This window comes from Molothrus ater, chromosome 5 (assembly GCF_012460135.2).
Source record: "Molothrus ater isolate BHLD 08-10-18 breed brown headed cowbird chromosome 5, BPBGC_Mater_1.1, whole genome shotgun sequence".
Lineage (NCBI taxonomy): Eukaryota > Metazoa > Chordata > Aves > Passeriformes > Icteridae > Molothrus > Molothrus ater.
In genome coordinates, this window is record NC_050482.2 from 68,546,009 (window position 1) to 68,574,005 (window position 27,997).

Here is a 27,997-nt window from a genome sequence, read left to right on the forward strand (position 1 = left end):
CATGTTTGGTTTATAGTATCTGCAAGAGTATATAAATACTGCCTTTATCAGTAGAATGGCTGCAGTTGAGACTGAAAATCTCCTAGAAAATCCAAAGTCTGATAAAGGAGACACACGGGAATTATTTTGTTTGGCAGCTATCATATTTAGCAAGCAGAAAAGCAGGGCAGCTTCACAGGAGCCAACAGCAGATTTTCACTCTCCTGTACTGTTCCCTAGGTACTGTTTGCTTGTGTTTTGACTCAAAGGATGTCTCTAGATGCTGTTGCTTCTGGTTGAAAAAAAAAAAGTCAGTGCTGCTGCAGCCCATGCTGGTGTTTTAATGAGACATCTGTTAATTAAGACTTGCTCTTTAACAATTGACTCAAAACCCCTGTACTTGCTTTAGGCTGTTGCAGATCAGGACAAGAACAATGTGGCTCAGCACTGCATGCAGAGAGAGGGACAATGTGGAATTAAGGTTCAGGACTAGGATGCACACTTTATGGATATCCTTTTCCAACTGATTTTCTTTGTAGTTAATAAAGGAAATGATGACATATCTTTGAGCTACTTCAGGCTTTTCCAAGATGTTTGAATAACAGGTACCCTAGAAACAACAGAGCAAACTCTGACTTCCCACAGCAACTCTCCTAAAGAAAGGCCTGAAAACTCTACCAGGAATTGACACTGAACAGTTATACTGCAGTGATATGGACAGGAAGGTGCCTGTAATGGGCATTTTATTTTTTTTCTCCTCCTGAACACACTACATTTACAAGGCCAGTTGCAGGATATGCAATTAGAAAGTGAACTCTGTGGAAGGTGCTCTGCTGCCTGTGGTCACTTGTCAATCCACAGCACTGGCAGAAATCCCCACTTAAGGCTGAAGCATACAGCCTGTCTTGAAATATTCTCTACTTCATAGGAATTTTCTAACCACATTCCAATTTAATCACAGCTATCAGACTTGAAGCTATTTACAGGATGTTTATAGACTGTGGTAGGCAGGAAGTCAGACTAGATGATCACAGTAGCCATATAATAGTAAAAAATTCAAAACAAGTTAGAAGCCAGAGATTGTGCATTTGTTTCAGAGACAATAGATCTTTTTCAGCTGCAGAGACTTTAGTAAAGGTAAAAGGAGAAGAATTTGGGTGGTGTCAGTTGCTGGGAAATAAAGCCCCCCTGTTTTGCAGCAGAACCACAGCCCTATTTACAACGTGCCTTTCTAGAAGAGAGTTGCTGCCTCACAGCAAGCACAGCCCTGAGCCTGCTGCCAGGAGCTGTGTGGAAAGGTTTATAGTATCCCAAGTTAATTTTCAGTTTCTATCAGCTGTGCAGCAGTGCTCTTGCACCAAACCCACACATACATCATTCCTAGTCAGCAGTGACATTATCTGAGCCCAGTAAAATGAAAACACCTTAGCTTAGCATTTTGTCTTTGTATGCCAACACATTGTCCCATGACTTCAGCTTTTTATTGTGGAGTTCATCCATTCTGGTAGAGTCAAGCCTCATGAAAAGTTCCAAAAGGGCTGGATGAAAAAAGTAAAGTGTTATGTCTGTGTTTTGGAGGGAAAACTGGACAACACAGGTAATGAACAACAGGTAAAAATCCCAAACTCTTTGCTGATCATTGCTGCTCAAGTTCCCCATCTATTGGAATTCCAAGTTCTCTCATATTGTTCAAAAGAAAACTGAATGAGAAGCCAAAGACTGTCAGATACAAACCTACTTCATGAACTTTTTGCATTCACTCCTACACAAGAAATACTGCTCCTTGCCTTCCTCTGAATCTTAAAAAAAAGACTTACAGAAGACTGATTAGGATAATCAATGGCCTAGGAGTAATTTATACAGATGGCAATAAAGATTTTCCTTGATCTGACACCAGTAAAAGGAGCTGTGCCAGATGTTTATCAAACCTGCAAAAACAGACCACTTATTAATTCCTCCACTGTAAAAATCAGCAGAATCAAATTTATCTATCAGCAAATCAGCCCAAAACAAATAAGAGATGGCAATTCTTCAAACTGTGAGTGTGAAGCATCATTCCCTTGGAACCTAACAGGTTCAGAAGGTAACCTAACAGCAGAGTGTTAACTGATGGCTGTTAAACATAAAAGAACAAGCTGCTGTCAGAATATTTAAATAACACTTTGCTGTAATGCTCAATTTACTCATCTTTAGCAACTGATTTTGACCACAGCTGGAGACAAGATGCTGCAATATGTAGATACTTATTCTGATTCAGTTCAGCTGTTCTTATGAGCAACTACCAGCTGGCTTGTAATCAGGCCTGTTTCAGTTTAGCAAAGTTTGATTTTGCAATCAGCTTTTATTTTTTTTTCCTTAAGAATTTGAGGGGGAAATGGAGTTTTGCAGCTGTTTGCACTCGTGGTTCTGTATCATGCACTTGAACAAGTTAAAATGCAAGAGCAATGTGGCCTATTTCAGGGTTTTAAGAGCTGCCTCACAGCTAAAATAAACAAGGTCCTGCCAGAATAAGACAGGGCTCTGTACTTTTAAGGAAACCAAGGACAAGGCAGAAGGAGGGATGACAAACAGTGACTGACAGTTTGTAGGTGACATACTAGGGAATTAAGTGACTGAAACAAAAATAATTTATCCCAAGGTAACTGTTCTGTGCCCCAGTTAAGCAAAAGACTCCAGATTTCTAGCTGAATCTTCAACACAGTGAATACCAATTTAAATCCAAAGACAGGATTTTCTCTTCCCGTTTTGAATACTGGAGTTTCCTGTGCCCCAGTTTTCACAGTTGAAAACTGAAACAAGTGCATTCCATAGCATTTGTGCAGTCCTGTGAGCTGAGCAAGAGGAGAAGTCCTGTCTCCTTTTTCCCTGAGGGAAGCAAACACCAAGTTCGAGAGCATCATTTGAAAAGTGATTTCAGCCAGGCAGGCCTGTGTATTTGTGTTCCAGTACCAGAAGTAAAGCTATTTTCTCTCAAAGGAACATCAACTGCAACCTGAAGCAAACATGCTGTGCCTGTCAGACTATCTCTGCTGTCCTACCTTCAACCAGCAAGATGCCAACTCCAAATTATTGTATTCTCCTCTACTACACAAAAAACCTTGCAAAAACAGTATCTTGCCTTCTCTAATGAGATAATGGCTAATTTTCTCTACCTGTTTTCCCTGATAAATCAGTTCACCATCATTCCTTGCTACCAAGTAAATGGATTTGTCCTGTGAGACCCATTTTCTCCTACACATGAAATAAAAGCCTGCTAATCTGGTATCATTTGGAGCAGTGAGTACAGCTGGAAGTGAAACAGATTTTGTGCAAGTACCGCTTTTACCAGTTTCAAGGACAAGTTTTTTTCTGTTAGCTGCTCCTAATCTTTCCTGTAGGCTGGAAATCCTCTTCCCAGGGTGTGCCACAGGATCACACCAGCTCAGCTGCTGCAGCAGAGTCCCCAGAATGTCTAGGAAGAGGCCGACAAGGTGGAGCTGAACTACAAGTTCTTAAATTAAGAACACAAAACAAAACAACACCAACTTTTCATTGGAAGAGCTACAAGACTGTATTTGTCCTTAAAAAGGCTTTGATCAGAAACCCAGAGATCTGTCAAATCACAATACAAAAACAAATGCTGTGAACAGTTTCAGCAGGAAGAGCTCAGCTGGCAGCAATGCTGAGCTCCGGATACTGAGCTCTTTGATCTTTCCACTTTACCTTTTAGGAGATGAAAGGAAATCTCTGCTCTTGGAGGCAGAGAGAATGGCACAAGCATGGGGGTACAACAGCCTCTATTTTACTGTAATAATTCCTAGATCAACCTAGACTAAAGGAAGACTGCCCCTTCCTCCATCTCAGCCTTAATTGTATGCTTGGAGAAGCAATCCAAAACCGTTAATCCAAATCCAAAACCATTAAGGGTGACAAGGTTTCCTGTCACTCCCTTCCCAAGCTGACAGCAGCCTGCTTTCTGTTCAAGCTTGTGCATCATTACCCCTGCACTCAGGTGCTTCTCTGCTTTCCCTCTATTCCCACTCTGACACTTCAAGCTCCAAGCCCTCTGCCGGCTAAGTGCTGCACTGTGCTCCAGAACGACCCTTTCCAAATTCCTTCCCACTAAGTCATGCAGTGAAATACAGAGAGAGCCTGTTACAATGCCACTCCACCCCAGTGCTCTCCCTTCTGCTGTGGAGCAGTCTGTCTCCAGTAAAATTCCTACTTCCAGAATGGAAAATTTCATTTCTAACTTCCATAAAGCTGCAGTGAAATGAAAACAGAGGAAGCTAACAGAACCTGATGTACTATTTTGGAAACCCTGACCCTCAATGTAACTTCTTGCCAGAACACACTTGTCACAAAAAATGTTATTTGCAAGCAAGTCAACATTGCCCCAAACAGTTTTCTGCCACAGCTCAGACTAAGCAAAGAACATCACATCTTCTGGCTTTTTAGATGCCTCAGGGCTTTTGTTTATCACATTAGAGATTCCCAAAAACACTTGCAGAGCTGAAGCTTTCTGTATGTGCTTTTAAGTCCAGAATTTAAAGTGATTTATAATCAATTTATATTAGAAGAACCAGCATAAGAGGAGCATATTGCTTCAAGTCAGACACTGATTCTTTCCTTCTCATATTTTAAGTTAACTCAATCTGGTCTGTTCAGCCTATTGTAAATTATTGTGACCAAAACCATGTTGCATGCTAATTCTGGTCTTAGCATTTCTGGAAAGCTTTTAAAATACTGTTAGAATTTTTCTTTCTAATAAATACTAATCATTACATTGATAAAGCAGATTTTTTTTGTAATTTTCAATTAGTATGACTCCTTAGACTCCTTTTGCTCAGAACCAGGAAACAAACCACCTATTTCACAAATACTTTGATATCAAATTGCCTTCATGTTACATTTTAACCTGGCCAAGTTCACTTTAAGGTTAGCTATACAGTTATGGAATCACAATCCTACATTTACCATTTAGATGGGTTATGCATTAACAGCCCTGGGATCCCCTTCTTCCATCTGTTCAGAGAGAACCTCCTCAGAGGGACCCATTCACATCCCAAACCTACTCAGACATCTGAAAAACTCTCACAGGAATATGCAAGAAAGTTCCCCAACATTAGTCACTGCTTTTACCAGTGCCCAAATGCATTTTGTGAATAGTCTTGAGCAGCTCTCAGGTGGCAACAGCTTTAAAACCACTATGTGCAAGCATTGTGAAAAGCACAAACACAGCTCACAAACCAGAAGTTCAGTATCAGCCTGTTTTTCTGTGCTCCCCGAACAAAGCTTTACACAGGATTTTCTTGGAAGCCCATTTTTTACTATATTTGCCAATGGTATCTTGTACAATCACAGAATTCCTTCCTGAATCATGTGCTCCCTGCTGGAGAGGGCAAATTTGCTTATTAAAGCAATGCTGTGTAGGCTTCAAGTCTTCAGTGGAATGAGTTTTCTACTAGCAAAAGTACACTATCACCTCAGTAAGATAAAAACTGAATTAAACATGACTGCACTGCTTGTCAGAACCAAACCAGTTCTATTTAAAGAGAGGCACAAACAGACTCAGTGGCCACAAATTCAACCATGAGAACAGCAGGCAGCTCCCAGAGCACATGCAAGAAGTCAACATCAACAGATGATTTTGTGGGGGATGGTAATTTTCTTGCTTTTGTGTAATCTCTAGAGACAGCTGATATTATACAGCTGCTCCAGCATTACCACCATTAGAGCATGACTGAAATAACCATCTCATTACACACAGTAATGAAACTGTATTTTATTATAAGCAAAACAGCTTTTATATCACCAAGAAACCAGGATCTATACACTTTTCAAAGAGCTACCCATGTAGAAATCACTTAGAAATCAACTTATACTTCCAATTAGAGGGAAAATAAAAAGGTATGGAGTGTTAAAAAGAAACAAAACCAACCCCAAAAGTAACAAGAAAAAAAAAAAAAGCAAACCTCATTATGCAATATCTGCCAATATCCTGGTCCTTCCAGACAACAATAGTCACTAGCTCCAAATCACAGTATTCCAAAATAAAAGTGACTGCTTGCTCAAACTTGCTCAAGGCTTTCTGCTTACCAATTCCAGACTTGCTGTTTGGCAAAGAAAATCTACTAGTCCACACAGTGTGCTCTCCAGAACCATTTCAGCATTTCCTTCTTCCAAAAAAAGAAAACAGCACAAAGTCACAGAGTACATATACTGCATCTTTGTGGGGGAAAAAGAAAGGAAAAAATGGGGGTGTGGAGGGGTGTCTGATGCAGTGAAAAAGCTACACAGACAACTCAAAGGCAACAGCAGAAGCATATCTGGGAAGCCTGGAGAAAGGCAGGGAACCATCTTCAGTATTCTGCATTGAAAGGGTAACCCTTGTGAGTTTTGCACCTGGAGGAAATCAAAAAGCAAAGATTATCTCACATCCCAAAGCCATTGCATGCATCTGTAACCACTTCAAAGACCCACCAAGGGAAGAGATTAACTGTATTAAAGCAAAGTTTGTTTCTCTTTTCCTTGGTGACATGCTGTATTTCCAAACAAAAAAACTCTTCTGTTGTTTGGGTGATGGGACCTAGAGATGCTTTGTAGACAACTAAGTCAAGATTTTTCTATTTACTGACAGGAAGACCTTTTTTTGCAGCTTTCCAAAAAAGATTTCATATCTGGATCTACACTTTCAAGTAGCAAATCCTCATGTCATATTTTGAATGTTCATCTACCTTCCCAACAACTCCTGAAGAACACACAGATTTTGTAATGTACTTCAGACAAAACAGCATGAGCAAAGCTAATCAAGTTTTAAAGTCTGCATCATGCTCATTCCTCCAATAGGGACAAAAAAATTACAAATAAGAGGCCTCCTGTTGCAATTCCAGCTACAAAGACTTTCTTGGCAACTGAACTGAAAATGAAGTTTGCTCAATAGTCACCATGTTTTGGTTCACAAAATGAACATTTAAAAAAAATCTTACTCTGGACAGCTATTTAGAAGATGACCCCTTTGAAAATTGAGTTTGCATATCCTGAATTTCAGTCAAGACTACCATCTGTAGCTTCATTTATTGAACTATGTGATAACTTAATCATTTAAAGAAAAGGAAGTGCCACTTACACAAACATTTCACAGGCTCTCCAGTTTCTATTAAAGCTGAGAATAGTTGCCATCTCCTCTTTAGTCAATTCAAAGTCAAACACCTAACAGGAGAAAAAGCCAGAAATCACCTCTTTGAACAAAGCAGTGCTTGTAAGCAAGAAAAAAAATTAGGAAAAAAAAAATCCCACAATTAAAGAACAAGTCCACAGTGTAGGTGCTTGTTGGAAGTGACTGCTTCACAAGGGAAAGAAAAAGAAAAAAGATGAGACTCCCTGGATTTGTGAGCCTCCTCTAGCTGGAGTGGGAGAGGGAGATGAGCAGGAAGAGGCAGGAATTATAGACTCTCAAGTTGCAGTTACACCTGCCAGCTGCTTGAAGAAGTTTGGGGAGCACTGTGTAGCAGAATGCCTCCATCTCTCATTGGCCAAGAATGCATCTCTCTGTGCTAAGCCAAAGTAGCAGCTGCAAGACCTCCACATTCCACCTAAAGCCACTGAGTGTTTGGAAGCAAAATCCTAACACTGGGTCCAGTCCAGGACCACTGAATTCAGAGCAGCAACATGGTTTATGAACACCAGGACTACTTCCTTAAAAGTGCTTGCTTTAAGAAGTCTTTTGGGGTGTGCTACTGCACTCAGGCCCCAAAGAAGCTGTCAAATGACTCATTCACATGACACAAAACAGGAAGAATCACAATGTGACTGCTCAGATTATCAGGATAGAGTGTTTCCCAAAGCTTTGGTCACTCCTGCTCTCCCACTGTAATAATAAATTCAGCCCTCGGGAGACAGGTAAACACATGGAGGAAAAGCTCAGTCCTCTTGTCAGAAGAGCACCTGGGAAGGGTGAGAAAGGCTCACTGCTGGCTGTGCAGGGAGAAGCCAAGCCATCCTTGGACATGCCATGCATCAGCTCACTCCACTGACCCACCTGGAAGTTCTCCACAATGCGCTGTGGGGTGACGGATTTGGGAATCACAACCACGTTCCTCTGGATGTGGAACCGGATGAGAACCTGCAAGAGGCACAGCACTGCATCAGAGAGGGGATGGCTCCTGCTCCATGCAAGCACAGCCTGTTTAGCTCTGCTAAACAACAAGTAATTTACAGGTACTTCTGTAAATGGTACAGTTCAGCAGAATTAACTCACTCTGTGGAGCTGCTTGTAAAATTTTATCTGAATTCTCACCCAGATTTTGAGCAGGCTATTCAAATGTTCCCTTCTTTGCCACAACACTTGAGATGGCAAGACAAACAAACATAGCAGCATCTCAAGATGGGTCAAGAAAATGTTTCTTGTGATGATCAGAGCACCCTTGCAAGCATGCATGGAAGGCCACAAACCTGCACTGCTACCTAACACCACAGGTGACAGGGGACAAACAGCCAGCCTGTCCTCTACACTGTCATGAGCTTATGCTACAAGAAGGGGTACTGTGGCACCCACCCACCTGTGCTGGGGTTTTGTTGTGCTTGGCTGCAATCTCTTTGATCTTGGGGTCATCCAGCAAGGAAGGATCCTCGGGCTTAGCCCTACACAGAGGAAAAAAGATCAGTGGCAAGAAACCTCTATAGGTCCAACCTAGTAAAGATCTGTATCTGGATGAAAAATTAATGCTGCACATTAGCACGTAGTCTCAGTTCTTCCAGAATAAACCACACAGCTCCCTGGCAAATCAGCCTTACCATGGTCTGTCAGGGGAGCCCAGGGGGCTGTAGGCTGTCACAGCAATCCCTTTGGATTGGCAGTACTTGATCAGCTTCTCCTGGGTAAGGTATGGATGACACTCCACCTGCCAACATAAAAACATAGAGACTGACAGTGACTTAACTGCTTTAACATGTTCTAGGGATTAGTTTAATCAAAGGCTGATTTTTGTGCTAACTCAATAGTCTCTAAGCAATATTATAGTCTTTATTTTCTCTATGCCCCACCCCCTTACTACTATTTATAGTAGCTCTTCTTGCAGTGAAGGGTCCAAGGACTGTGACAAAACTCCTTAAAACTTGGCTGATTTGGATCATCTCCAGCATATGGGTGACCAGCTACACAATTGCTTTAATGGGACAGTAAAATGCACACCCAGGAGAGCTGTAAAACCACAGCAATAGGATTGCAGACCAAAGTTCTTTTTTCACCCCTAATTAAACATGCCAGTAATATTTTTTCACAGCTGCCATATTAACTTCAAGGTCAGCATTGTTCCATTAGTCTTTATTTGCTTTGTGTCAATACTCACACTAAACACCTCTAATGTGAAAATGTTGAGAATGGTTGGCTGCTACAGATTTTAGACCTTCAGCCTAGTGCCCATTACAGACCTTTTACAACCACACGTGCACTTAGCATGAACTTCCATAAGAAGAGCTGCATAATGGAATACAGCCTCCTGCCCAGTGGGTGTGTGTTCTGGCAGGCACATGCACAGCTAGGGAGTATGGATCAGGAACTGCTCACGTGTCAGGAGGCAGTGAATGAGCATGAATATTTGATACTTTGCACAGAGGGACTTTCAGGATAGCTGCACACCAGGGAGCACTACTTTTCTTCCAGCAGGCAACAGCAAGAACCCTTTGGACTATGCTGCCATTTGAGCCTCCTGCAGCTGCACTCTGAGGGCAGTCCCTGGAAACTTGTGCTGCTGGCAGGTGGAGCAAGGCAGTGCAAAACATGGAATCAGTTTACAGCCTGGAGCTCTTTATTTGTGGTTCTAGCTGCCTGCTGTTATCAGAGGCCTGCATGCCTCTTTCCCCTCTGAGACATGCTGGAATATTAAACAGAACAGAGAGCTCCATTTTTAGGACATACTATACATATTTATTTTGCTTCAGCAGTTGCAGAAAGACAGCTATTTAAGAGTAATAGAGCATCTAGTTTTCTTAACTATTCAATAAGTAGAATTTATGCAACAAAAGCAAGGCGCAGTCATCCTCACCTCTCCACTGGCACTCAACTTGAAAAATTAAATTAAGTACTAGCATCATCGTTCTGTAATTACTACCTTGCCAAATTAATTTCTCACTACAGTTGAAACCAACTCAACCTGGCTGCAGTCAAATAAAGAATAGGAATGACAAGAAAGACAGTGGATTACATGTGAGATATCTGCACAGAGTTTTCAGGAAACACTCTATTAGCCCAATTGGTAAATGTTAGTAACAGTAAGCTTTCAAGCTTGCAGGCATTTCTTCAGAAGCCATAGTTTATAAAGGACAGGAACCAAAGACCCAATGCTTTATGCTAAACTTGATTAAAATCAATAATCATTTAGAGTCTGAGGGCATTTCCAAGTGTCAGAGGTCCAAGATCAGTGACCCCTATGAAGCTAATTGGTATGATAATAATGATACTAATGATATTGTATACATAATAATAATGTAATTGTCATATAGTGATCGTGGCAATAAGGTGTGGCAGATGTTGAAAGGTTACCATAAAACTCAGTTTTCCGAAAGTGCTTTGGGGCAGATAATGCTCAAGTTACCACAATAAATGACCACAATAAATGTTTTAAAAATCAGTAATTGACTAGAGTCCTTCAAATGCCCTAAGAGTCAAGGTTAAGTCTAGGCAGACCCCACTGGGGCGTGTCCTAGGACTTGTCCACTTCAGCAACCTGTGCCAGTCTATAATCATGTCAATCTTGAAGATGATGTCAAACTGGGGAACAACCACTCAAGGGCAGGACTGCCACTGCAGCAGGACCCATTCAGGCAGAAACAACAGGCAAACAAAACCCTGAAGGAATTCAACAAGGCTGCACACAAAGCCATGAACCTGAGAAGGAAAAGCCCCTGGCAATAGCACAGGCTGGAACCTGACTACCTGTAAAGCAGCCATGCTAGAAAGGACTGGGGGCAGGACATGAGCCAGCAGTGAGCCCCGGCAGAAGGAACACAGCCAGTAAACTGTGAGAAGGGATCATTTGCCTCTACTCATCCTTGCCAGACCACCTTCATTACACTGTGTCCAGTTTTCCTCTTCCCAGCTCCCCTCAGCAGCAGAAATACTGACAGACTGCCATCAATTCAGCAGAGAAACTCCAGGATGGGGAAGTGCTGGAGAACCTGCCAGACTGGGAAAGGCTGAGAGAGCTGGGCTTCTGGGAAGGGAAGGCTTCAGGCCTCCTAGTAGCAGCTTTTCAGCACCTAAAAGGGGTCATTCATAGACAAGCCAAGCTCTTTAGTGGTGCTTGGAGGAAGGCAACAGATGCAAGCTAAAAACAAGAGAGGTTGAAACTGGATGCAGGAGAACTCCCCCTCCCTGTCATACACTCGCAGGGGTCAGGGAGCAGAGCACACTGCCTGGGGAGGCTGTGCAGCCTCCATCCTCACAGGTTTTCAAGATGGATAAAGCCCTGGACAACCTGGTCTGATCTCAGGGCTGATGTTTCTCTGAGCAGATCATCTCCCAAGGTCTCCTGCCACCTGAATTTTCCTAAGATTTCATTCAAGTGCTGTCTATACAATTTCTACTCTATTGCCCACCCTGCAAATCCATCTCCTCCTAACCTTCATTAACTCTTGAGTCCATAAAGCACATTCCTGATCAATTCCCTCAATCATCTGCAACAGGAACTGGCTTCTCCACAGAAGTATCATGAAAAAGTCATCCAATTCTCTCTATATACATACACCAAGTCTTACTCTACTGCAAGGAAGTTTTTCAAGCTCATCTGAGTTCCCCCTCCTTTCCTCCTACAAGGAGGGATTCTGGAGCTGCTTATTGCCAGATTTCCAAGCAGTGGCACAGAGTTCATAAAACCAGCATTACCTGGAGGGTGAGATTGAAGAATATGTAGTCTATGAAGTAGAATATGTCTATTCCAGTCTCTTTCTATAGCCTGATTTCCAAGTAAGATCTTTGTAATTTTCTTAAAAATACCCGCAACAAATGACCACACAAAAAAGAACACCACCAAACACTTGCCTCTGCCACTTTGCAGCTCACCTGATTATTTGCAGGTTTGTACTTCAGTCCTGGCTTGTTCAAGATTCTTTCAATCTGCTCATGGTTGAAGTTGGAGACTCCAATGGCTTTTACCAGGCCAGCATCTACCAGCTCTTCCATGGCCTGGCAGAAAAGAAGCACCAAGTCAGCATCTAATACGCAAAGGCAGGGCCTGAACAGCACATGCTTCCTGACATGCCTTGTTTCCTTCACAAGACACCTAAATGAAGTGTTTAGATTTTCAGAGTTCAAGTTTGAGGGAAAAAACCCCAGAGCACTGGTGTATATCTGCCATGCTTCCCATACTCAAAGGACTCATTCTTTGAGATTATGGAAATTCCCAAGTCAGAACTGGAAAATGATGAATTGATACATGACAATTTGCTATTGCACCAGTGAGTCTTTCCAAGTAATTCCAAGTACATGAGATTGCCTTCTGCTCTCAGCAGTCTCTGATGCTCTCATTACCTTCATCAGTCTGCTCTCATTACCTTCATCTACCTTCTCCTGATGTGGCTGAACTTACCTCCCACGTGTCTAGAATATCTGTGTTGCTGGAGATACCAATGCCTTTGTCATCTACAGGGAACAGGTCCTCTCCTGCCTGTCGGTGAGAGAGAAATTGCTTGAAACACACATTATTGGGAGGTTGGGTTAACACCAGCTGAAGACCACAAGCCTATAAACACTTATTAACTAATTATCTACATATGTGTTAGACTTTAATACTATCTATACACTTCAGTGTTTTCTTTTGTGTTCTCGTGGTACTGTGGTGGTTTTTTTGCCTACAGTCAAGCCAGTAAGGACAGATACTTCTGATGGACACTGTGTCCCCTGGCTCATCAAAATCCATATGGTGAAACTTAAGTCTCCACTTGTAACACAGAAATTAGAATCACAGCCAGTTTACAAAAATACACAGCTGTCACCTGCTCATAATGAAGTGTTTTAGTGAAATGCATAATAAGGACCCACTTAGGACTTGGAATGTGTTCACCTTATACTGGACCAGATTTTCTGACAGATCTTTCACGGGGAGTCTCATTGCTTAAATTGCTGCACAGGGAAGGTTAGAACACCCTGTGTCCCTGTTAGGACTATCTGCCAGGTATCAACTTCATTCAAAACTAGTTATTTTCTACTCACTCATTATTTACACCGCAACACATTTTCACTTTGATAGTTCTGTCCATGTGAAACTAATTTTAAAAATACAGATGTTACAAAGAACAGTTCATCTTGGTAGCAAGAGGTAGAGAGAAAATCTTGATCAAATTCTCACTGAAAGCCTAAGCTTGGACATATTCAAGCTGAGACATCAGTTCCTTTGCATGCAGACAGTGGAAGAGTTAGGAACTAAAAAGCTTAACTCCTTTTAGAGTTAAAAAGTTTAACTCTTTTTAGAGCTTGTAGAATGCTAAAGCTCCTCTAGCAAAGGTCAGTTCAAGCTGGATTGTATTTAAGGACTCAGTGGTTAAAGACAGAAATGAAACACAAGCAATCTCTTATTCTGTGATCCTGTAACATGCAGAGGAAAGAACTTCAGTCATGCAGCAAAGTATAGCCCTCTTCCCACAAAGAGGGAACCACACTGAGTGTGACTTTGGGCTTTTAGAAGACAACATAAGCATTAATAAAAAGGAAAGAGATATAACTTCTGCTTCCAGCAGGGAAACCCAACCCTAGGGTTCAAGGTCTGCCTCTTCCATGACCAAAAGAGCAGCAGATGCCATGCAAGAAGGTATCTCAGAGGCAAAAATCAACAGCCTGGCTCACATGTGCACAGTAAAGCTGAGCACCAGATCAGTGCTGTTACACAACACACAGAGAATGATCTGTGCAATTGAAGCAATCACTGGGCTATAAAGCCATGTAGCTCCTCATAATTGCCACTCACAGAAAGAGCCAAGGACACTGCTGTTACTGTACCTTCAAACCAAGGGGCCAGTGGATGAGGTACAGATCCAGGTAATCCAGTTTGAGGGCAGTAAGAGTCTTCTGGCAGGCTCCCTTCACCAGATGCTTCTCATGAAACGTGCACCACAGCTGGAGACAAAAAGCCAAGGCACATTGTGACCTCTTGGGTTAAAGCTTTTGGGATTCTTCTGTACTGTTCAGCAGGGTGCCTGTCCCCTTGGGAAAGTGATGTGAAACCAGGTCATCCTAGAGCGCTTCCAGTGGGGCTGTTCTGTGAGCAGCACTGGCCTGTGATACTGGGCAATGTGTGCAGTGGCAGCACAGAGGACTGCACGGTGTCCTGGCAGACAGCAGAAGTGGTCTTGTTTCACTTATTAAGACTAAAGCTGGAAGCATTACCCAGATTTGTGGTAGGGACCCTGCATAATACTGAATACAGGATGAGGTAAAGCAGGAATCTCAGGAATAGCTTAAGCGATGCTCTGAATTGTTCCCAGCTGCACAGAGTAGGCAAGTAAAGAAGTGGGGAGTTTAAAATAAAAACGTATCCCCTGGTATATCCTATATTACCAGACACGTACCTTACTGACGACAAAGAGGTCCTCTCGTTTCACAACGCCTTCCTTGATTTTCTGCTGGATCCCTTCCCCAACTTCGTTCTCGTTCTGGTACACATAGGCACAGTCGAGGTGGCGGTACCCGGCATCGATGGCAGCCGTCACCGCAGCTGTCACCTTCCCTGGCTGGGACTGAAAAAAGCGATGGCAAAAAAAGCGCTCATCAACACAGCATCGAAGACCTTTCTCGCGGCAAGATAGAACTAAGAAAGCCACCACATCCAAAGCAAACCCCAGCTACAATAAAGCCAAATCCCGGCGGCGGCCTGGCCGGGCCGGGGCCAGCGTTCACAGGGCCCGAGCCGCGCTCCTTCCTCCCTTCCTTCCCCGCTCCCCATCGCCCAAGGGAGCGCCCCCGGTACCTTCCACGTGCCCAGCCCCAGGATGGGCATCTTGGCCCCGGTGTTGAGCTGCACGTAGCTCGCCATGGCCGCGCCAGCAGCACCACCGCGGCCGCGGCCGAACCCCGCGCCTTTAATAGCGAGCGGGGCCGGGCCCGCCCCGCCCGGCGCGGCGCGGGGCTCTCGGGGCGGCGCCGAGCCCGGGGCCGCGGCCGGGGAGCGGAGCAGGCCGCGACTGGGGCTCCGGGCTGGGGCATCGGCCCGCAGCCCCCGGGCTGTGCTCACCGCACACGGGCCCTCCTGCAGCGCCTCAGCCCCGGGGCGGGGGTGGCACAGGGGACATGGGACACAGCTGTCCCCGCTGAGCCCCTTGTCCCCACAGGGGTGGCGGCCCGGGCTGGTCCCCCCTGCCGGAGTCTTGTGGCCCTGTGTGTGTGCTGCTGCAGCGACACGACAGCAGAAACCTCGCTGGTTTCTGAGAGCCAGGAGAAGCCTCGCTGGTTTCTGGTCCCCCTTGCCGGATGCTTGTGGCCCTGTGTGCTGATGCAGCGACACAACAGCAGAAGCCTCGCTGGTTTCTGAAAGCCAGGATAAACCTCACTGGTTTCTGAGGGCCAGGAGAAGCTGTTCCTGCCAGCCAAGTGGGACAAACGCAGCTTCCACTGCGAGCTGTGGGTTAGGAGTAATTTAGGGCAGAATGAATCTAAGAAAAACCCCAGCTTTATTTTGAATTTTGGAAGAGGTTTTTTTGAAAGTGTTTTGAAAGTCTCAGAAGAGGAACAGTGACTTTTTAATGAGTGACATAATGATCGTGTTGTCCCTCTGTCTTTAGGGAGGTGCTGAGGACACTGCAGAATAAAATGCACGATTGTAATCACAGGCAGTAGTGGCCAGCAGTCTCCCATCACAAACTGGCTTTGATGCTCTTGCAGACAAGCATTTGCTGTTCTGCTGAAGACGTCACAGCACAGTGGAAAAACCCAGACTTGCCTGGGAGGCTTTGCTGCTTATTCACATGTGAAGAGTTTCTTCAGGTGCGAGCGTTTGCTCTGGGTGCCTCTCCCTGCTATCTGCAGCTTCATATTTTTTTGCTCCATTTAGCTAAGGACAGCAAGATAATTGGTTTTCCTCTTTAATGTTCCTCCTGTTTCATGTCAGCACCATCAGGCACCCCTGTCAGGATACGATGTGCTTTCACTTGGATCACAAAACCTTTACACAACTTGGTGCTTATTGCTTGCTGATTGGGTTGAATTTTCCCTCGTGGTTTCAAGTCAGAGAGATGCCTCCATCCTGTCACAAGAGGCTTCAGGCAAAAGTTCTGTATTTTGTTTTTGCTGTTCTGTATTTTGTTTTTGCTGTTAGCTCTTGTGAGTTGGAGCCTTTCCCCTCAGAGCTGTAAGGCCAGTCAGATTTTCACTGTTTGCCTCTCCCGAAGGTCTGGTGGGGGCCTTGGGGGAAGAAGAAGTACTGCACATGTCACCCTGTGACAGCCAGCCTGCTAAATCTCGTGCTCTGTGTCCTTGATAACATGGCCATGTCTTTACAGAGAGCACTGACATTGAGGAACTGCAAGGGGGAGGAGGGTCTTGCTTTCTTTTATTTTTTTTTCCTTGATCCACGTGCACTGGAACAGGAGGAGCAATCTCATCAGTTTTCAGTTTGTTTTGCTGACTTTGCATTTAGCAACTGTAATTTCACCACAAGTTGTTACTTTGGTGACCAGCAGTGTTTGGAATCTGAGAACAGGGCCCAAAATAAGGAAGTGGGTATGTCCTTATGGACAATGTTTACCAGAGAGACCCACTGAGAACACATGAAGGCAAAGTAGGGAGGTGACAGTGTTGCAAGGTGTGATCATACCTAGGGGAAGAGCTGCAGGGGTCTGTACAGACACAGGCACAGCCTAAACCAGGGTTTGGAGGTGAGGGCACGCAGGTTTCACGCTTGACTCACTGGGAAGCACAGCAGGAATTTCTGCTTTGCTTGGAGGGGAGATTTATCTTGCTCAGTGGGGGTTCCAGTTCCACCTCTGGATGCCAGGAGGCAGATCTCAGGGGCTTGGCCAGCCCTGGTGTAGAAGACCTTGGCTACTTTTTCACTCTGAGCTCAGAACTGCCCAGGAGCATATCTTGGTGGCTCTCCCATATTCTCAGAGCTGATGAAGCTTTTTGTCCTCATGCTTTTGTGCTTTAATTGCACCTGCTGAAATAACAAGCTCCAGGCACAGCCGAGGGTGAGGAATTGATCTTTCCACCCCTCTGTGGTGATTATTGTGTGGGAAGGGCAGGTTTAGTGCAGCTGGGGAAGCCTGGACAGAGGGAAACCATGAACTGCCCCAGACTGGTCAGAGCTGATTCTGGCTGGCTCTGAAACTGGTGCTGTACTTGGGATGACTGAGTTCTGGCACATGGGAAGCACCTGTGTGTCCCCCAGAGTCCCTCTGGCCCCTGGGAAGTCCCCACCTCACTCCAAAAGGGGCTCCTGTGGGCTGGGCAGGACAGGGGCAGCCGTGGGGACAGTGGCAGCCCTGGGGACGGCACACTGCTCACCCAGGAGCTCTAGGACACAGTAAGGACTGAGTGGTGAAAGGAAGCATCAGGCACCCAGCATCACCCTCTGAGCCACCCTTGGTTCCAGGGAGGGACTGGGATGTAACCTGTGGTGACAAAGGCAGGGTGGAGAGGAGGACAGGGGGATGAATTGGTGTTTGGCTTAAACACCGGCTGGGGAAGGGGAAGAAAGGCATTTACTCATTTGCTCTACTGTGTTCTTTCTTCTCTCCTCAGTTACCCTGAGTCCCAGCCCAGAAGTGGAGCAGTGAGAAGAACTCTGGAAGGGCAATGATCCTGGCCCTGGGAATACACAGTCCTGGAAGTGGAGCAGCCAGTGCATGTCCAGGGGGGAGTACACACAGTGTGCAATTGCCTGAAGAGAGGAGGCACCTGGGCAGGAAGATGACTTGGAAGAGAGAAACAGATGCTTTCTGAAAGCTGATGGCAAATCAAAACAAAGCCTCTTCAGGCAACCTGAGTTGCTAGGTTAGGTAGGCCTGTGGAGGTGGGAGTGCTGCTCCCCAGAATCTGAGTGCTCTCTTGACAGTCCTTTGCTCAGAATGAAACTGCAGAAATATTGAACACTTAGTGAACTGTCCCTGCAGTAGCTGTGTCTGTGCTGGGATACTGAAGCAAGTGGGATGCAGGTTTTTGCCTTGTAAGAGCAGAGTTCTGGGAAGTTTGGGGTCTCTGCTACTAGCAGAGACTGTCCTTCCCAAGGGAGGAAGGCTTTAGGACCCACCAGTGAAGGGCTGTGAGGACAAATCATCTGATTCTGCTGATCCCATGGGTGAGACTCCCCTGCCGTTTCTTGGACTGCTGGGTTGAGTTTACAGGCAAGGGGAAAGGGACCCTGAAAAAGTGGTGATCACTGATGCTGTTGCTTGAAAGCTGCAAGGTCTGAGCACAGTTACTGCTGGCATCACTTGATAAGCTGTTGGGACACCAAAGAGTGACTCACACGCCTTGTTCTGGATGGTGCATGCCAGGAGATGGGCAGATCAGTGCCACAAGCAAGGATAGTGCTGGAAGTTCAGCTTGGAAAGCATTTTAGAAGTGGTTGGAAAATATGTTGACTGTTGCAGTGTTGATGCTGATAATTTTGTCTGTGGGAGAAGGGATGGGTTTGGGATATGTGCCTTATGTTTGCACTGGTGAGGTGTTAACTACACTGGTCTGCAGGGGCAAGGGGTGGAGTTTATAGTGAATATGCAGTCAGATGATGATTATAGTAAAGATGGAGTTTGAATAAGGGTGAAACAGTTCTTAACATATCTTTCAATAAAGTGCAGGATGGAATGTAAAGAACATAAATTGCAGATGGTATCAATTGGGATGGCAGTGGTGACCTGTGTTGAGACCACTGAAACAAACACCCTGTCTCATGCTAGAATATAAGCTCACACTACTGTGACTCAGGAATACTTCTGGAGACACAGGTGCACTTTTTGAAGGAGATCCATGCTGAAATGACGTAATTCCAAGGGGTCTGCAGCTGGTAGATGAGTTATACTTAAAGAAGGAAACCACTGAGGGCTCTATGGGCACTGTGTAACCCGTGCTAGAGAAGGTATTCTCTAAAAAGACAGTGCTCCAAACTTGTGCATCATAGTAACATTGTACCTTAATTGTTCAATAAAAATGTGTATTTGATCTCTGCAGAGCCAAGTCTCACCTCAGCCTGGGGACTACAGAAGGTTTTATGGGTTGCTTTCTTTAGGAAGCTGCAAAGCAAATGTTCTTGGATTACATTTTCATGAATTGAAAGTGGAAATTTTGGAAAAGAGTCCACAAGGTGCTCATTTTCTTCAGCCAAGGTTTTGATCTTTTGCCTTGAAAACCCAGTGTGCAACTTGAGGATTGTGTTTGGCCACCTGCCCAGGTGCTGGAAATGGAAAGGTGACACAGCCCCAAAAGCAAATAGCTCGTGATGTCACCTGGGGCTGTCACCAGGGGCAGTGGCAGAGGGTGGCTGGGCTCAAGGGGGAGGTGGATGGAGCTACAGGGGCATTGGTGCGGCCAGGAGAGTTTGGCCCCGAGGCTGACGGGGCCAGAGGGAATGCTGGCACTTCGGGGGCTGAGCTCCCCGCGCTGTGTGACATCAGGGACATCAGTCCCTGCACTGCCGGGGAGGGGACAGCGCGGGTGGCTGAGGGATGGTCGCCCTCTGCTGCCCGCAGGGGAAGGGGAGTGTGCCCTGTCCCAGGGAAAATCCACACGCTCAGGAGGAAACCTGACTGAAAATACCGCCAAGCACACACCTCTCTGTTTTCTCCTTATGAAGTTGTGTTTGTTTTTTTTTTTTTTTCCTCTAAGGGAAAGTTTTTCCTAAGTAGAAAAATCTCCTTTTATCAGTTACTTCTGGAGTGATTAAACTGCTGGCCTTTAGTTCACATTTCTCAGATTTTTCTCCCATAACTGCCATCTATCCTCCTCAGCCTGTTGTGTTGAAGCAAGAGAAATTAAAAATGTGAATGTGTAGTTCAAAGTCTCTCCCTCGCTAAATGTGGATTACTCAATCCACATTTTGATAGAAAATTATTACAGCCCCATTTTATTCTTTTGGAGCAACTTTACTGTTTCTTTCAGAAAGAATAACAAAAGATGAGCACTGAATACATATACTGTGACTCCACTGGCTGCAGGAGGAGAAATGCAAGAAGAAAGTCAGATAAATTGATAGGAAGAATATCAGACCAAGCTCTGAAGAAAGGCAGGATATGAGCATCTTCAGTATTCTGCATTGAATGGGTAGTCCTTGTGAGTTTTGCCCCTGCAGGGAATAGAAGACTTCCTTTTAGTTATAATTTTCCCTTCTAGTTTTGCTTAAAGAAGCCACTAAGGTGGGATCTGAACTCTGTAATTGAAGGATGGGTTCAGTCCAGATTTGTTTTCCTCTATAGCATGTCTTTTTTGTACACTTGGAACATCCCAATTACTTCATCACTGCATTCTAGGCAGTATTTAGATGTAAAATCTCTGTGTATATGGTATTCTTAACTTATTGGTTTGGAGAAGAATACTGAATGCTACCACTTACATGCTCATTGTATAGACTCTCCAGTTTCTGTTAAAGCTGAAAATAGTTGCCATCTCCTCTTTGGTCAGTTTGAAGTCAAACACCTGAAAAGAGAAACATCTGGGAATCACATCTTTGAACAAACCAGAGAGGTTGTTAGCTCACAGAGGCTGTAAGCAAAATCCACAAAATTAAAGAACAAGTCTGCAAGGGAGGGTAGCTGGTTGGAAGACATGACTGCTTCATGAAAAAGGCATCTCTGTGTCACCAAGAATGCACAAAAGGCATCTCTCTGTCACCAAGAATGCACTGGCAGAGGGAATAGAAAAATTCATCCAAAGTTGCAATTACACATGCCAGCTGTTGCAGGGCACTTGGCAGGCTCTTGCATCTGCCACTTGTGAGAGATGCATCCTTCTGTCCTATTCCAAAGGCACATCTAGAAGATTTCCATATTTCACTTAATCTATCTAGGCTTTTTGAAATCCCAATGACCAGCTGCAGTCAAAGACCACTGAATTTACAATAGAGCAGCATGGTTTGTGAATACCACAGCTGTTTTCTTAACACTGCTTGCTCTACATAAGCCTTTTGTGGTGTGCTGCTGCACTCAAGTGCCAGTGAAAAGCCATGTGGCAATTCATCTCCAGTCTGCAGAATACAAGACACCACATAAAGTGACTGCTAGAATTACCAGCATACTAAAAAAAAGGACTTGGTTCATTCCTGCTCTCCAACTGTAACCTTTAGTTTAGCCCTTAGCAGAGTGTGTAAACAGACAAAAAGCCTGGTCTTGCCTGAGCAGGGAAGAAGGATAAAGGATCTTTTCCCTTGCTGTGCAGGGGGAAGCCAAACCATCCCTGAGGGGCAGCCCCCAGCTCACTCCTGATCCCTCACCTGGAAGTTCTCCACAATGCGCTGTGGGGTGACAGATTTGGGAATCACAATCACATTTCTCTGCATCTGGAAGCGAGGAGAACCTGCAAGGACAGACAACTGAATCATTCCTCTTGCTCTGGAGGAAGCAGAGCCTGTTCCAGCAGCTGTTATCTCTGTTTCAAATCATTCCTGTCCCTGCAGCCCTGGTTGCCCTCCCTGAAGAGCAGAGAGGGAAGTGCTGGAGCCTCACATGAAAGGGCTCCTTTCCCATCCAGGTTTGGGCCAGTCAAGCCTTCCTGCTCTCCCAGACTTCTATCAAGATTTCATTCCCTGCAAGAGGACTTGAGATGATGACTGAAACATTCCAGCACTTGAAGACAGGTCAAGAAAATGTTTCATGATGACAGAGCACACCTGAGAGTGTGCATTGCAGGCCACACAGAAAACAGAGCCTGCACTGCTGCCTCTCACACAGGTGACAGGGAACAAAGAGCCAGCCTGTCCTCTACATTGTCATTAGCTGTCCTGTGTTACTGGAAGGGGTAGCCACAGTCTGTGTAGTTCAAAGTCTTTCACTCACTAAATGTGGATTACTCAATCCACATTTTGACAGAAAATGAGCCCCCATTTATTCTTTTGGAACAACTTTACTGTTTCTTTCAGAAAGAATAAACAAAAGATGAGCACTGAATACATATGCTGTGACTTCACTGGCTGCAGGAGGAGAAATGCAAGAAGAAAATCAGATAAATTGATAGGAAGAATATCAGAGCAAGCTCTGAAGGAGAGCAGGATTTGAGCATCTGGCATCCATGTACCTGGGCTGTGGATTTGTTGTGCTTGGCTGCAATTTCCTTGATCTTGGGGTCATCCAGAAGGGAAGGATCCTCTGGCATAGCCCTACACAGGGGAGAGATAACACCAGAAGTCTGTTTTGAGATCAATGGCTAATAGTACACTCACTGTCTCAGGGCTGCAAGCATTATCCATGCCATCTCCCTCACAAATTGCAAATCAGCCTTACCATGGTCTGTCAGGGGAGCCCAGGGGGCTGTAGGCTGTCACAGCAATCCCTTTGGATTGGCAGTAGTTCACCAGCTTCTCCTGGGTAAGGTATGGATTGCACTCGATCTGCCAGCAGAAGAGTACAGAGACTGATAGAATGCAGCTGTAGCTCACTGCAGGGATTATCCCCTAATCATAATAATCCCCTTAAAGGCTGCTCTTTGTCCTCATGGACCACTCTTTGCAAAGTGTTATCAGCTCTAGGGTTCTACAGTGACATTTCTTGTACCTCTGTGTCTTTGCTCTGGAGAAAGAGCATTTCATAAGGCTCACTTCTGGGTTCATTGGCATGTTCTGAGGTCCTTCTCAGATTTCTAAGCAGTAGCTTAGCAAATATTGAAGACCCCAATGCCCTGTGTATTCAGCAACAATGTGGAGTGGGATGAGAAGGACATGCTGCATCTGCTCTGTTCTCCCCCCCCCAGTCTGTTCTAGACATCAAAGCTCCCTTTCTCAGGAATTGGTGCTCCTTTCTCATCTGCAATAGGTAGGAAAAAGATGGGTTTTTTTTCCTTTTGGCATGCTCTTTTTTTTTTTTTTTAACTACATGCAGAGGAAGGACTGGCAGGCTCTGGAGACTGAGGGAACTCAGTACTCATAGTGAATATGCAAAAAGTTCTGAATTCAGAACTGTAAGAGATGTCTGAGTCTGTCCAAGACCCCTTGAAGGGATAAACTTCTGCAGCTCCTGCATACAAAGGGGCAGTTGCTGCTGTATGCAGACAAAGACTAGGTAATTTATATATATATATGTGTGTGTGTGTGTGTAAAACTCCTTTATTTTTTATTTTACATAAATCAGGGCAGATACCAGGAAGCCACTAGTGTGCCAGTATATGCTGCTTCTGTATAGAAGTTAAAACTGACCTCCCTTTCCAACTGGGTGACTGAATTGTGGATTCCTGCATGACAAAAACCACATGATAATTGTGTGAACAATTATCTTCTATTAATAACAGATTGATGCCATTACTAATAACAGAACAAGTATTTTAAGAAGTTCTTGTAATTTGTGTACCACAACTTCATTCCCTATCAGAACACAGATCTACAACATCTTTATGAGTACTCAGAAATAATCACAGGTTGTAATTGTGCTGTGTCTGCTTTGTTCTTCCTCTTTGCATCTCCTCATGCAAATTACAAGCTGTAATTGGATCTTTATAATCCCAAAAAACCCGCAGTCACTTTGCAGCTCACCTGGACATTTGCAGGTTTGTGCTTCAGTCCTGGCTTGTTCAAGATTCTTTCAATCTGCTCACGGTTGAAGTTGGAGACTCCAATGGCTTTTACCAGGCCAGCATCCACCAGCTCCTCCATGGCCTGGCAGAAAGGGGAGCACAGTCAGCACCAGTGTACAAGACAGGCCCTGAAGGAATTATTCCTTGTGTGGCTTTATTTCCCTTCATGGGCAAGGAAAGACAACTGTTTGGAGCTGCCAAGATTGTCTCTTGGGGGAGAGTGACCTCTGGTGTATTTGTGCCACCTCTTCCATCTCACCCAAATCCAAGGGCTCCTTTCTTGAGATGGTAGAAATTCTCTCTCAGTTATTTTCACATGGGAAATAAGGATAATCAGTGATGTGTTCTTGAGCCAGCACCAGAGGGCTGTAGTGCAGGCTGTGGGTATGATCACAACCTAATTTATTTCAGCAGAGTGTATTTGAGCAATTTAAGAGTGGTGAGGACAGTTCTGTTATGGTCAAACAGTCTGGCTTGCAGATGCACTAAAGGATTGAGCATGTATGTTTTGAAAAGCTACACTGTATATGGTGCAATAAATACATAAGAACTTTGTGGCTGCTGAAGGAAATGAAAGCATGTGAAAGGCTGCCAGCAACAGAAAACATGATTTCCCACCCTGGCTGAACTTACCTCCCATGTATCTAGAAAATCTGTGTTGCTGGGGATAGCCATGCCTTTGTCATCTACAGGAAACAGCTCCTCTCCTGCCTGTCAGTAAAAAAAAAAAAAAAAAAAAAAAAGAAAGATTGAAAGATTTAAATACTCTTTTTATTGCCAAGTTAATACCAAGACAACTGAGGACCATGATGGCTTTAGCTACTAGTACAGAAAATATTAATATTTGTCTACATTGTTCCTGGCAATTTTGCCAGCAATCATTCCTAGTAGGAATGATGCAGAATCATTCCTACTAGGAATGTCAAGTGAATCTCCTAGACCAAACAAATAGTGACTCACTAAAACACATACAGATAAACAATTGACTTATTTATTGTGGAACAAAAAAGCTTCCTGTAGTCCTCTGCTATTCCTTTAAGAGAGAACTGGGGTAGGTTTTTTTTTGAAGGATCTGTTAAGGTCCCAGGAACATTTAAGTCCAGTTTAAGCTGAGCCACATCTATTGAAGAAGATTTTATGTAAACACACATGTGTCCTATGAGGTGAGCCTCAGCTTAAGTTGGCGGCAAATCAGAACACCCCAGATGTACAAACTCAGAAATAGAGCCCCACATCTGCACATTGCTCCCCATCCAGTGTGCAGCTGTCAGAGTATTATGCCATGACACTTTTACTCAAGCTCTTTGTTCACATAAAACTAACCATGACAGCTTTGCAAGTGTGACAAACAGCTGACAAGCTCAAAAGCAACAGATAGGATGGAGGTCTTAACCTGTCTGCAGCAGAAAGAAACAGCCAAGACTAGACACAGACTGAGGCATCAGATCCTTTGAAGTACATGAAGGATGAGATGTATTTCATGTACTTCTGACATGGATGTCACAAAGTCTCACCTTTTGAAATCCTGGGTCTGTGGAACAACTTTAAGGCTCCTACAGCAAAGGTCAGATCAATCTGTACAGTATTAGGGACTCAGTGATTAAAGAAAGAAATGGAAGACAGAAACATTCTCTTGTTCTGTGATTCTGTAACACGCAGAGGAAAGAATTTCTTTCAGGCAGCAAAGTACATCCTTCCTTCCCTCAAAGCAGGAAAGGATGATTTAGCCCAAAGTTAAGCAGCATGAGTCAATCTTGCAGCCAGAGGCCTGACCTTGTTGCTGGGGCTGCCTCTCTGTTATCAGGAGGGCAGAGGACGCTGTGCAGGCAGCACTGGGGCAGAGATCAGGGCACAGCAGGGCAGGGTGGGCAGCACTGGGGCAGGGCTGGGGCAGGGCTGGCACAGTAGGCACAGGCTCTTTCTAGAGCAGCAGTGGTGCTCCAAATGCTCCTGGCTCTGCTGAGGAGCTCTCCCAGGAGAGAAAACCAAGGGCCCTGCTGTTACTGTACCTTGAACCCCAGAGGCCAGTGGATGAGGTAGAGATCCAGGTAATCCAATTTCAGGTCAGCAAGAGTCTTCTGGCAGGCTCCCTTCACCAGATGCTTCTCATGAAAAGTGGACCACAGCTGGAGAAAAAAACAAGGCATGTTGTGACCTCCTGGGTTAAAGCTCTTTCCCGAAGAAGGAAAGAAAGCTAGCACACTTTCTGGGACCATTTCTGCTTAACATGTGTTTAACAGTCCCATGAAAATGGAGAATGTGGAATACATCTTAAATAACACTCTATAAAATACAGTGACAAAAAAAAAAAAAGATTTTACCAAGTATGGGCCTGAACTATTCTCCTAATTACTCCACACTATAGCACACAGCCTTTCCCCACTACTCTGAATTTCCCTCTATGCATATGCAAAGCTTTCCCCTGGATCCTTACCTTGCTGACAACGAAGAGATCTTCTCTTTTCACAACACCTTCCTTGATTTTCTGCTGGATCCCTTCCCCAATCTCACTCTCATTCTGGTACACGTAGGCACAGTCGAAGTGCCGGTACCCGGCATCGATGGCAGCCGTCACTGCAGCTTTTACCTGCCCAGCTGCAGACTGGAAAAAAAGAAGGTTAAGAAGATCCCAAATCAGAGCATACAGGCCATTTCTCAGTTATCTAGCAACTAAAGAAACATACAATTTAAGTAGAGTTTTTCAATGCCATGTTCTTAAAGCACTCATCATCTTAAAAATGCAGGCTGCTATAGGAATGTGCTCTTTGTTGATGGAGTGACAGACAAAACTATCTTTTGTCCCTTCAGAAAGGAAAGAAGTTCAGAAGTTTTTCTCTTCCATTAAGTGAAAAAGCCACTTCATAGGCCTAGGGGACTTCACATCAAATTTAAGGATAGCTAATTGGACAGAAGCCAAAAAGTCCCACTTGGCAATTTACTAGAAAAAGAAGAGAAGAAAGAAACTAATGGCTTTTGTGAGGTGTTTTACCAGGAGCAAGAACCTCTTGCACTTGGCTTGGTTTTCCTCTGTTTGTAATTTGCCTTTTATTAAACTTTTTTGTTTCCAACACTGCAACAGAAGCTATCTTGCTGATTTTATGTTTCTATTAGTAGAGTTTTTCCATGCCAAAGCTCTCTTCATCTCACAAATGCAGGCTGCTGGGTTTGAAGCCAGCCTCCAGCCATTTATCCATTAGCCCAGTCCCAAGCAGGCTCAGCCAACAGCCAGGTACAGCAGAGCCCCTAGCACTGCCAGAAATGGACCAGGGAAAACTAAGTTTTGTGCCAGGGAGTTCTGCAGAGCCCTTTGCTCAACACTCCTTGCTTCCCAGTGCTGTGTCTAGGAAGAGAAACAGTCAAATGGTCCAGCTGGGAGAATTTTAATTCTATGGGGAGGGCAGTGGTCTACACCTTAGTCATCCACATCACTTTGGAGTGTTACACTGTGCTCTAGCCTGGGGCACATCCCCCCTGTAGTTGGAACCTTATGTCAGCTGCTTCCCTCAGAGACAGAGGAGGAGTGTAATTCTATTTGTTTCTGTACCCTGCAAGGGTGTGTAAGAGCTGTGCACAAAGAAATGTTGGCATATCTTGTTCACACAAATCCAGCAATGTTTGTTTCTAGGCATTGTATAGATCAGTGGTTTTGTAGTCATCGTAACAACAGTGCAAACTTCTTTGTCAGAACTTGCTCAAAACGCATGAATGGTTTTCTAAAGCCATCGGCTGATTTCCGGGGACCTCGCCCAGATTGCACATCACGGGAGCAGCAGGGAGGGCTCCAGTGCAGTGGCACGGGAAGGGGCAGGGAGAGGGGCCCGGGGAGCCGCGGCAGCCTGGTCGGGATAGGGGATGGATGGATGGATGGATGGATGGATGGATGGATGGATGGATGGATGGATGGATGGGATCCGCGCATCCCTGGCGGGTATGGGAGGGACGGAGCCGCCGCCTCTCCCAGGCTGGGACACCCAAGCGCCACCTCTCCCCCGCGGCAGAAGGGGGACGGCGGGGAAGGAGGGCACCGCAGGGACGGAGGGCACGGCGAGGAAAGCGGCTTTGAAAGCAGAGCTGGGGCTGTGCCTGCGGAGACCAGCGGAGGGACAGGGCATCCCCGGCAGCATCCCGGGCGGGATGTTGTGGATGGCGGCGGGGACGTGTCACCGAGCCGAGCTGTCCCCGCTCCCTGCGCACCCCTGACCCCTCCGGACCCCTCCGGGGGAGGAGCCCGCCCCTCTGAGAGCGAGCGGCCGCTGTCCCCGTTACCTTCCATGTGCCCAGCCCCACGAGGGGCATCCTGGCCCCGGTGCAGAGCTGCAGGCAGGTGGCCATGGCTCCAGC

At 45.1% G+C, this 27,997-nt stretch overlaps 2 protein-coding genes across 2 annotated transcripts; both read right to left on the reverse strand.

The window, feature by feature from the left end:
* Positions 1-5,723: 5,723 nt before the first annotated feature.
* Positions 5,724-15,046, reverse strand: LOC118697543 (aldo-keto reductase family 1 member B1-like). The gene is made up of 10 exons (XM_036400249.2): positions 14,919-15,046; positions 14,521-14,688; positions 13,952-14,068; positions 12,546-12,623; positions 12,020-12,142; positions 8,755-8,861; positions 8,520-8,601; positions 8,000-8,083; positions 7,088-7,170; positions 5,724-6,363 (listed from the first exon to the last, which is right to left on the reverse strand). The coding sequence occupies exons 1-10, from the start codon at positions 14,982-14,984 to the stop codon at positions 6,321-6,323; spliced, it is 951 nt and encodes a 316-aa protein (XP_036256142.1). The 5' UTR covers positions 14,985-15,046; the 3' UTR covers positions 5,724-6,320.
* Positions 15,047-20,004: 4,958 nt separating this feature from the next.
* On the reverse strand, positions 20,005-27,997 carry LOC118697548 (aldo-keto reductase family 1 member B1-like). The gene is made up of 10 exons (XM_036400255.1): positions 27,923-27,997; positions 26,091-26,258; positions 25,666-25,782; positions 24,290-24,367; positions 23,616-23,738; positions 22,375-22,481; positions 22,169-22,250; positions 21,369-21,467; positions 20,493-20,575; positions 20,005-20,225 (listed from the first exon to the last, which is right to left on the reverse strand). The coding sequence occupies exons 1-10, from the start codon at positions 27,986-27,988 to the stop codon at positions 20,183-20,185; spliced, it is 966 nt and encodes a 321-aa protein (XP_036256148.1). The 5' UTR covers positions 27,989-27,997; the 3' UTR covers positions 20,005-20,182.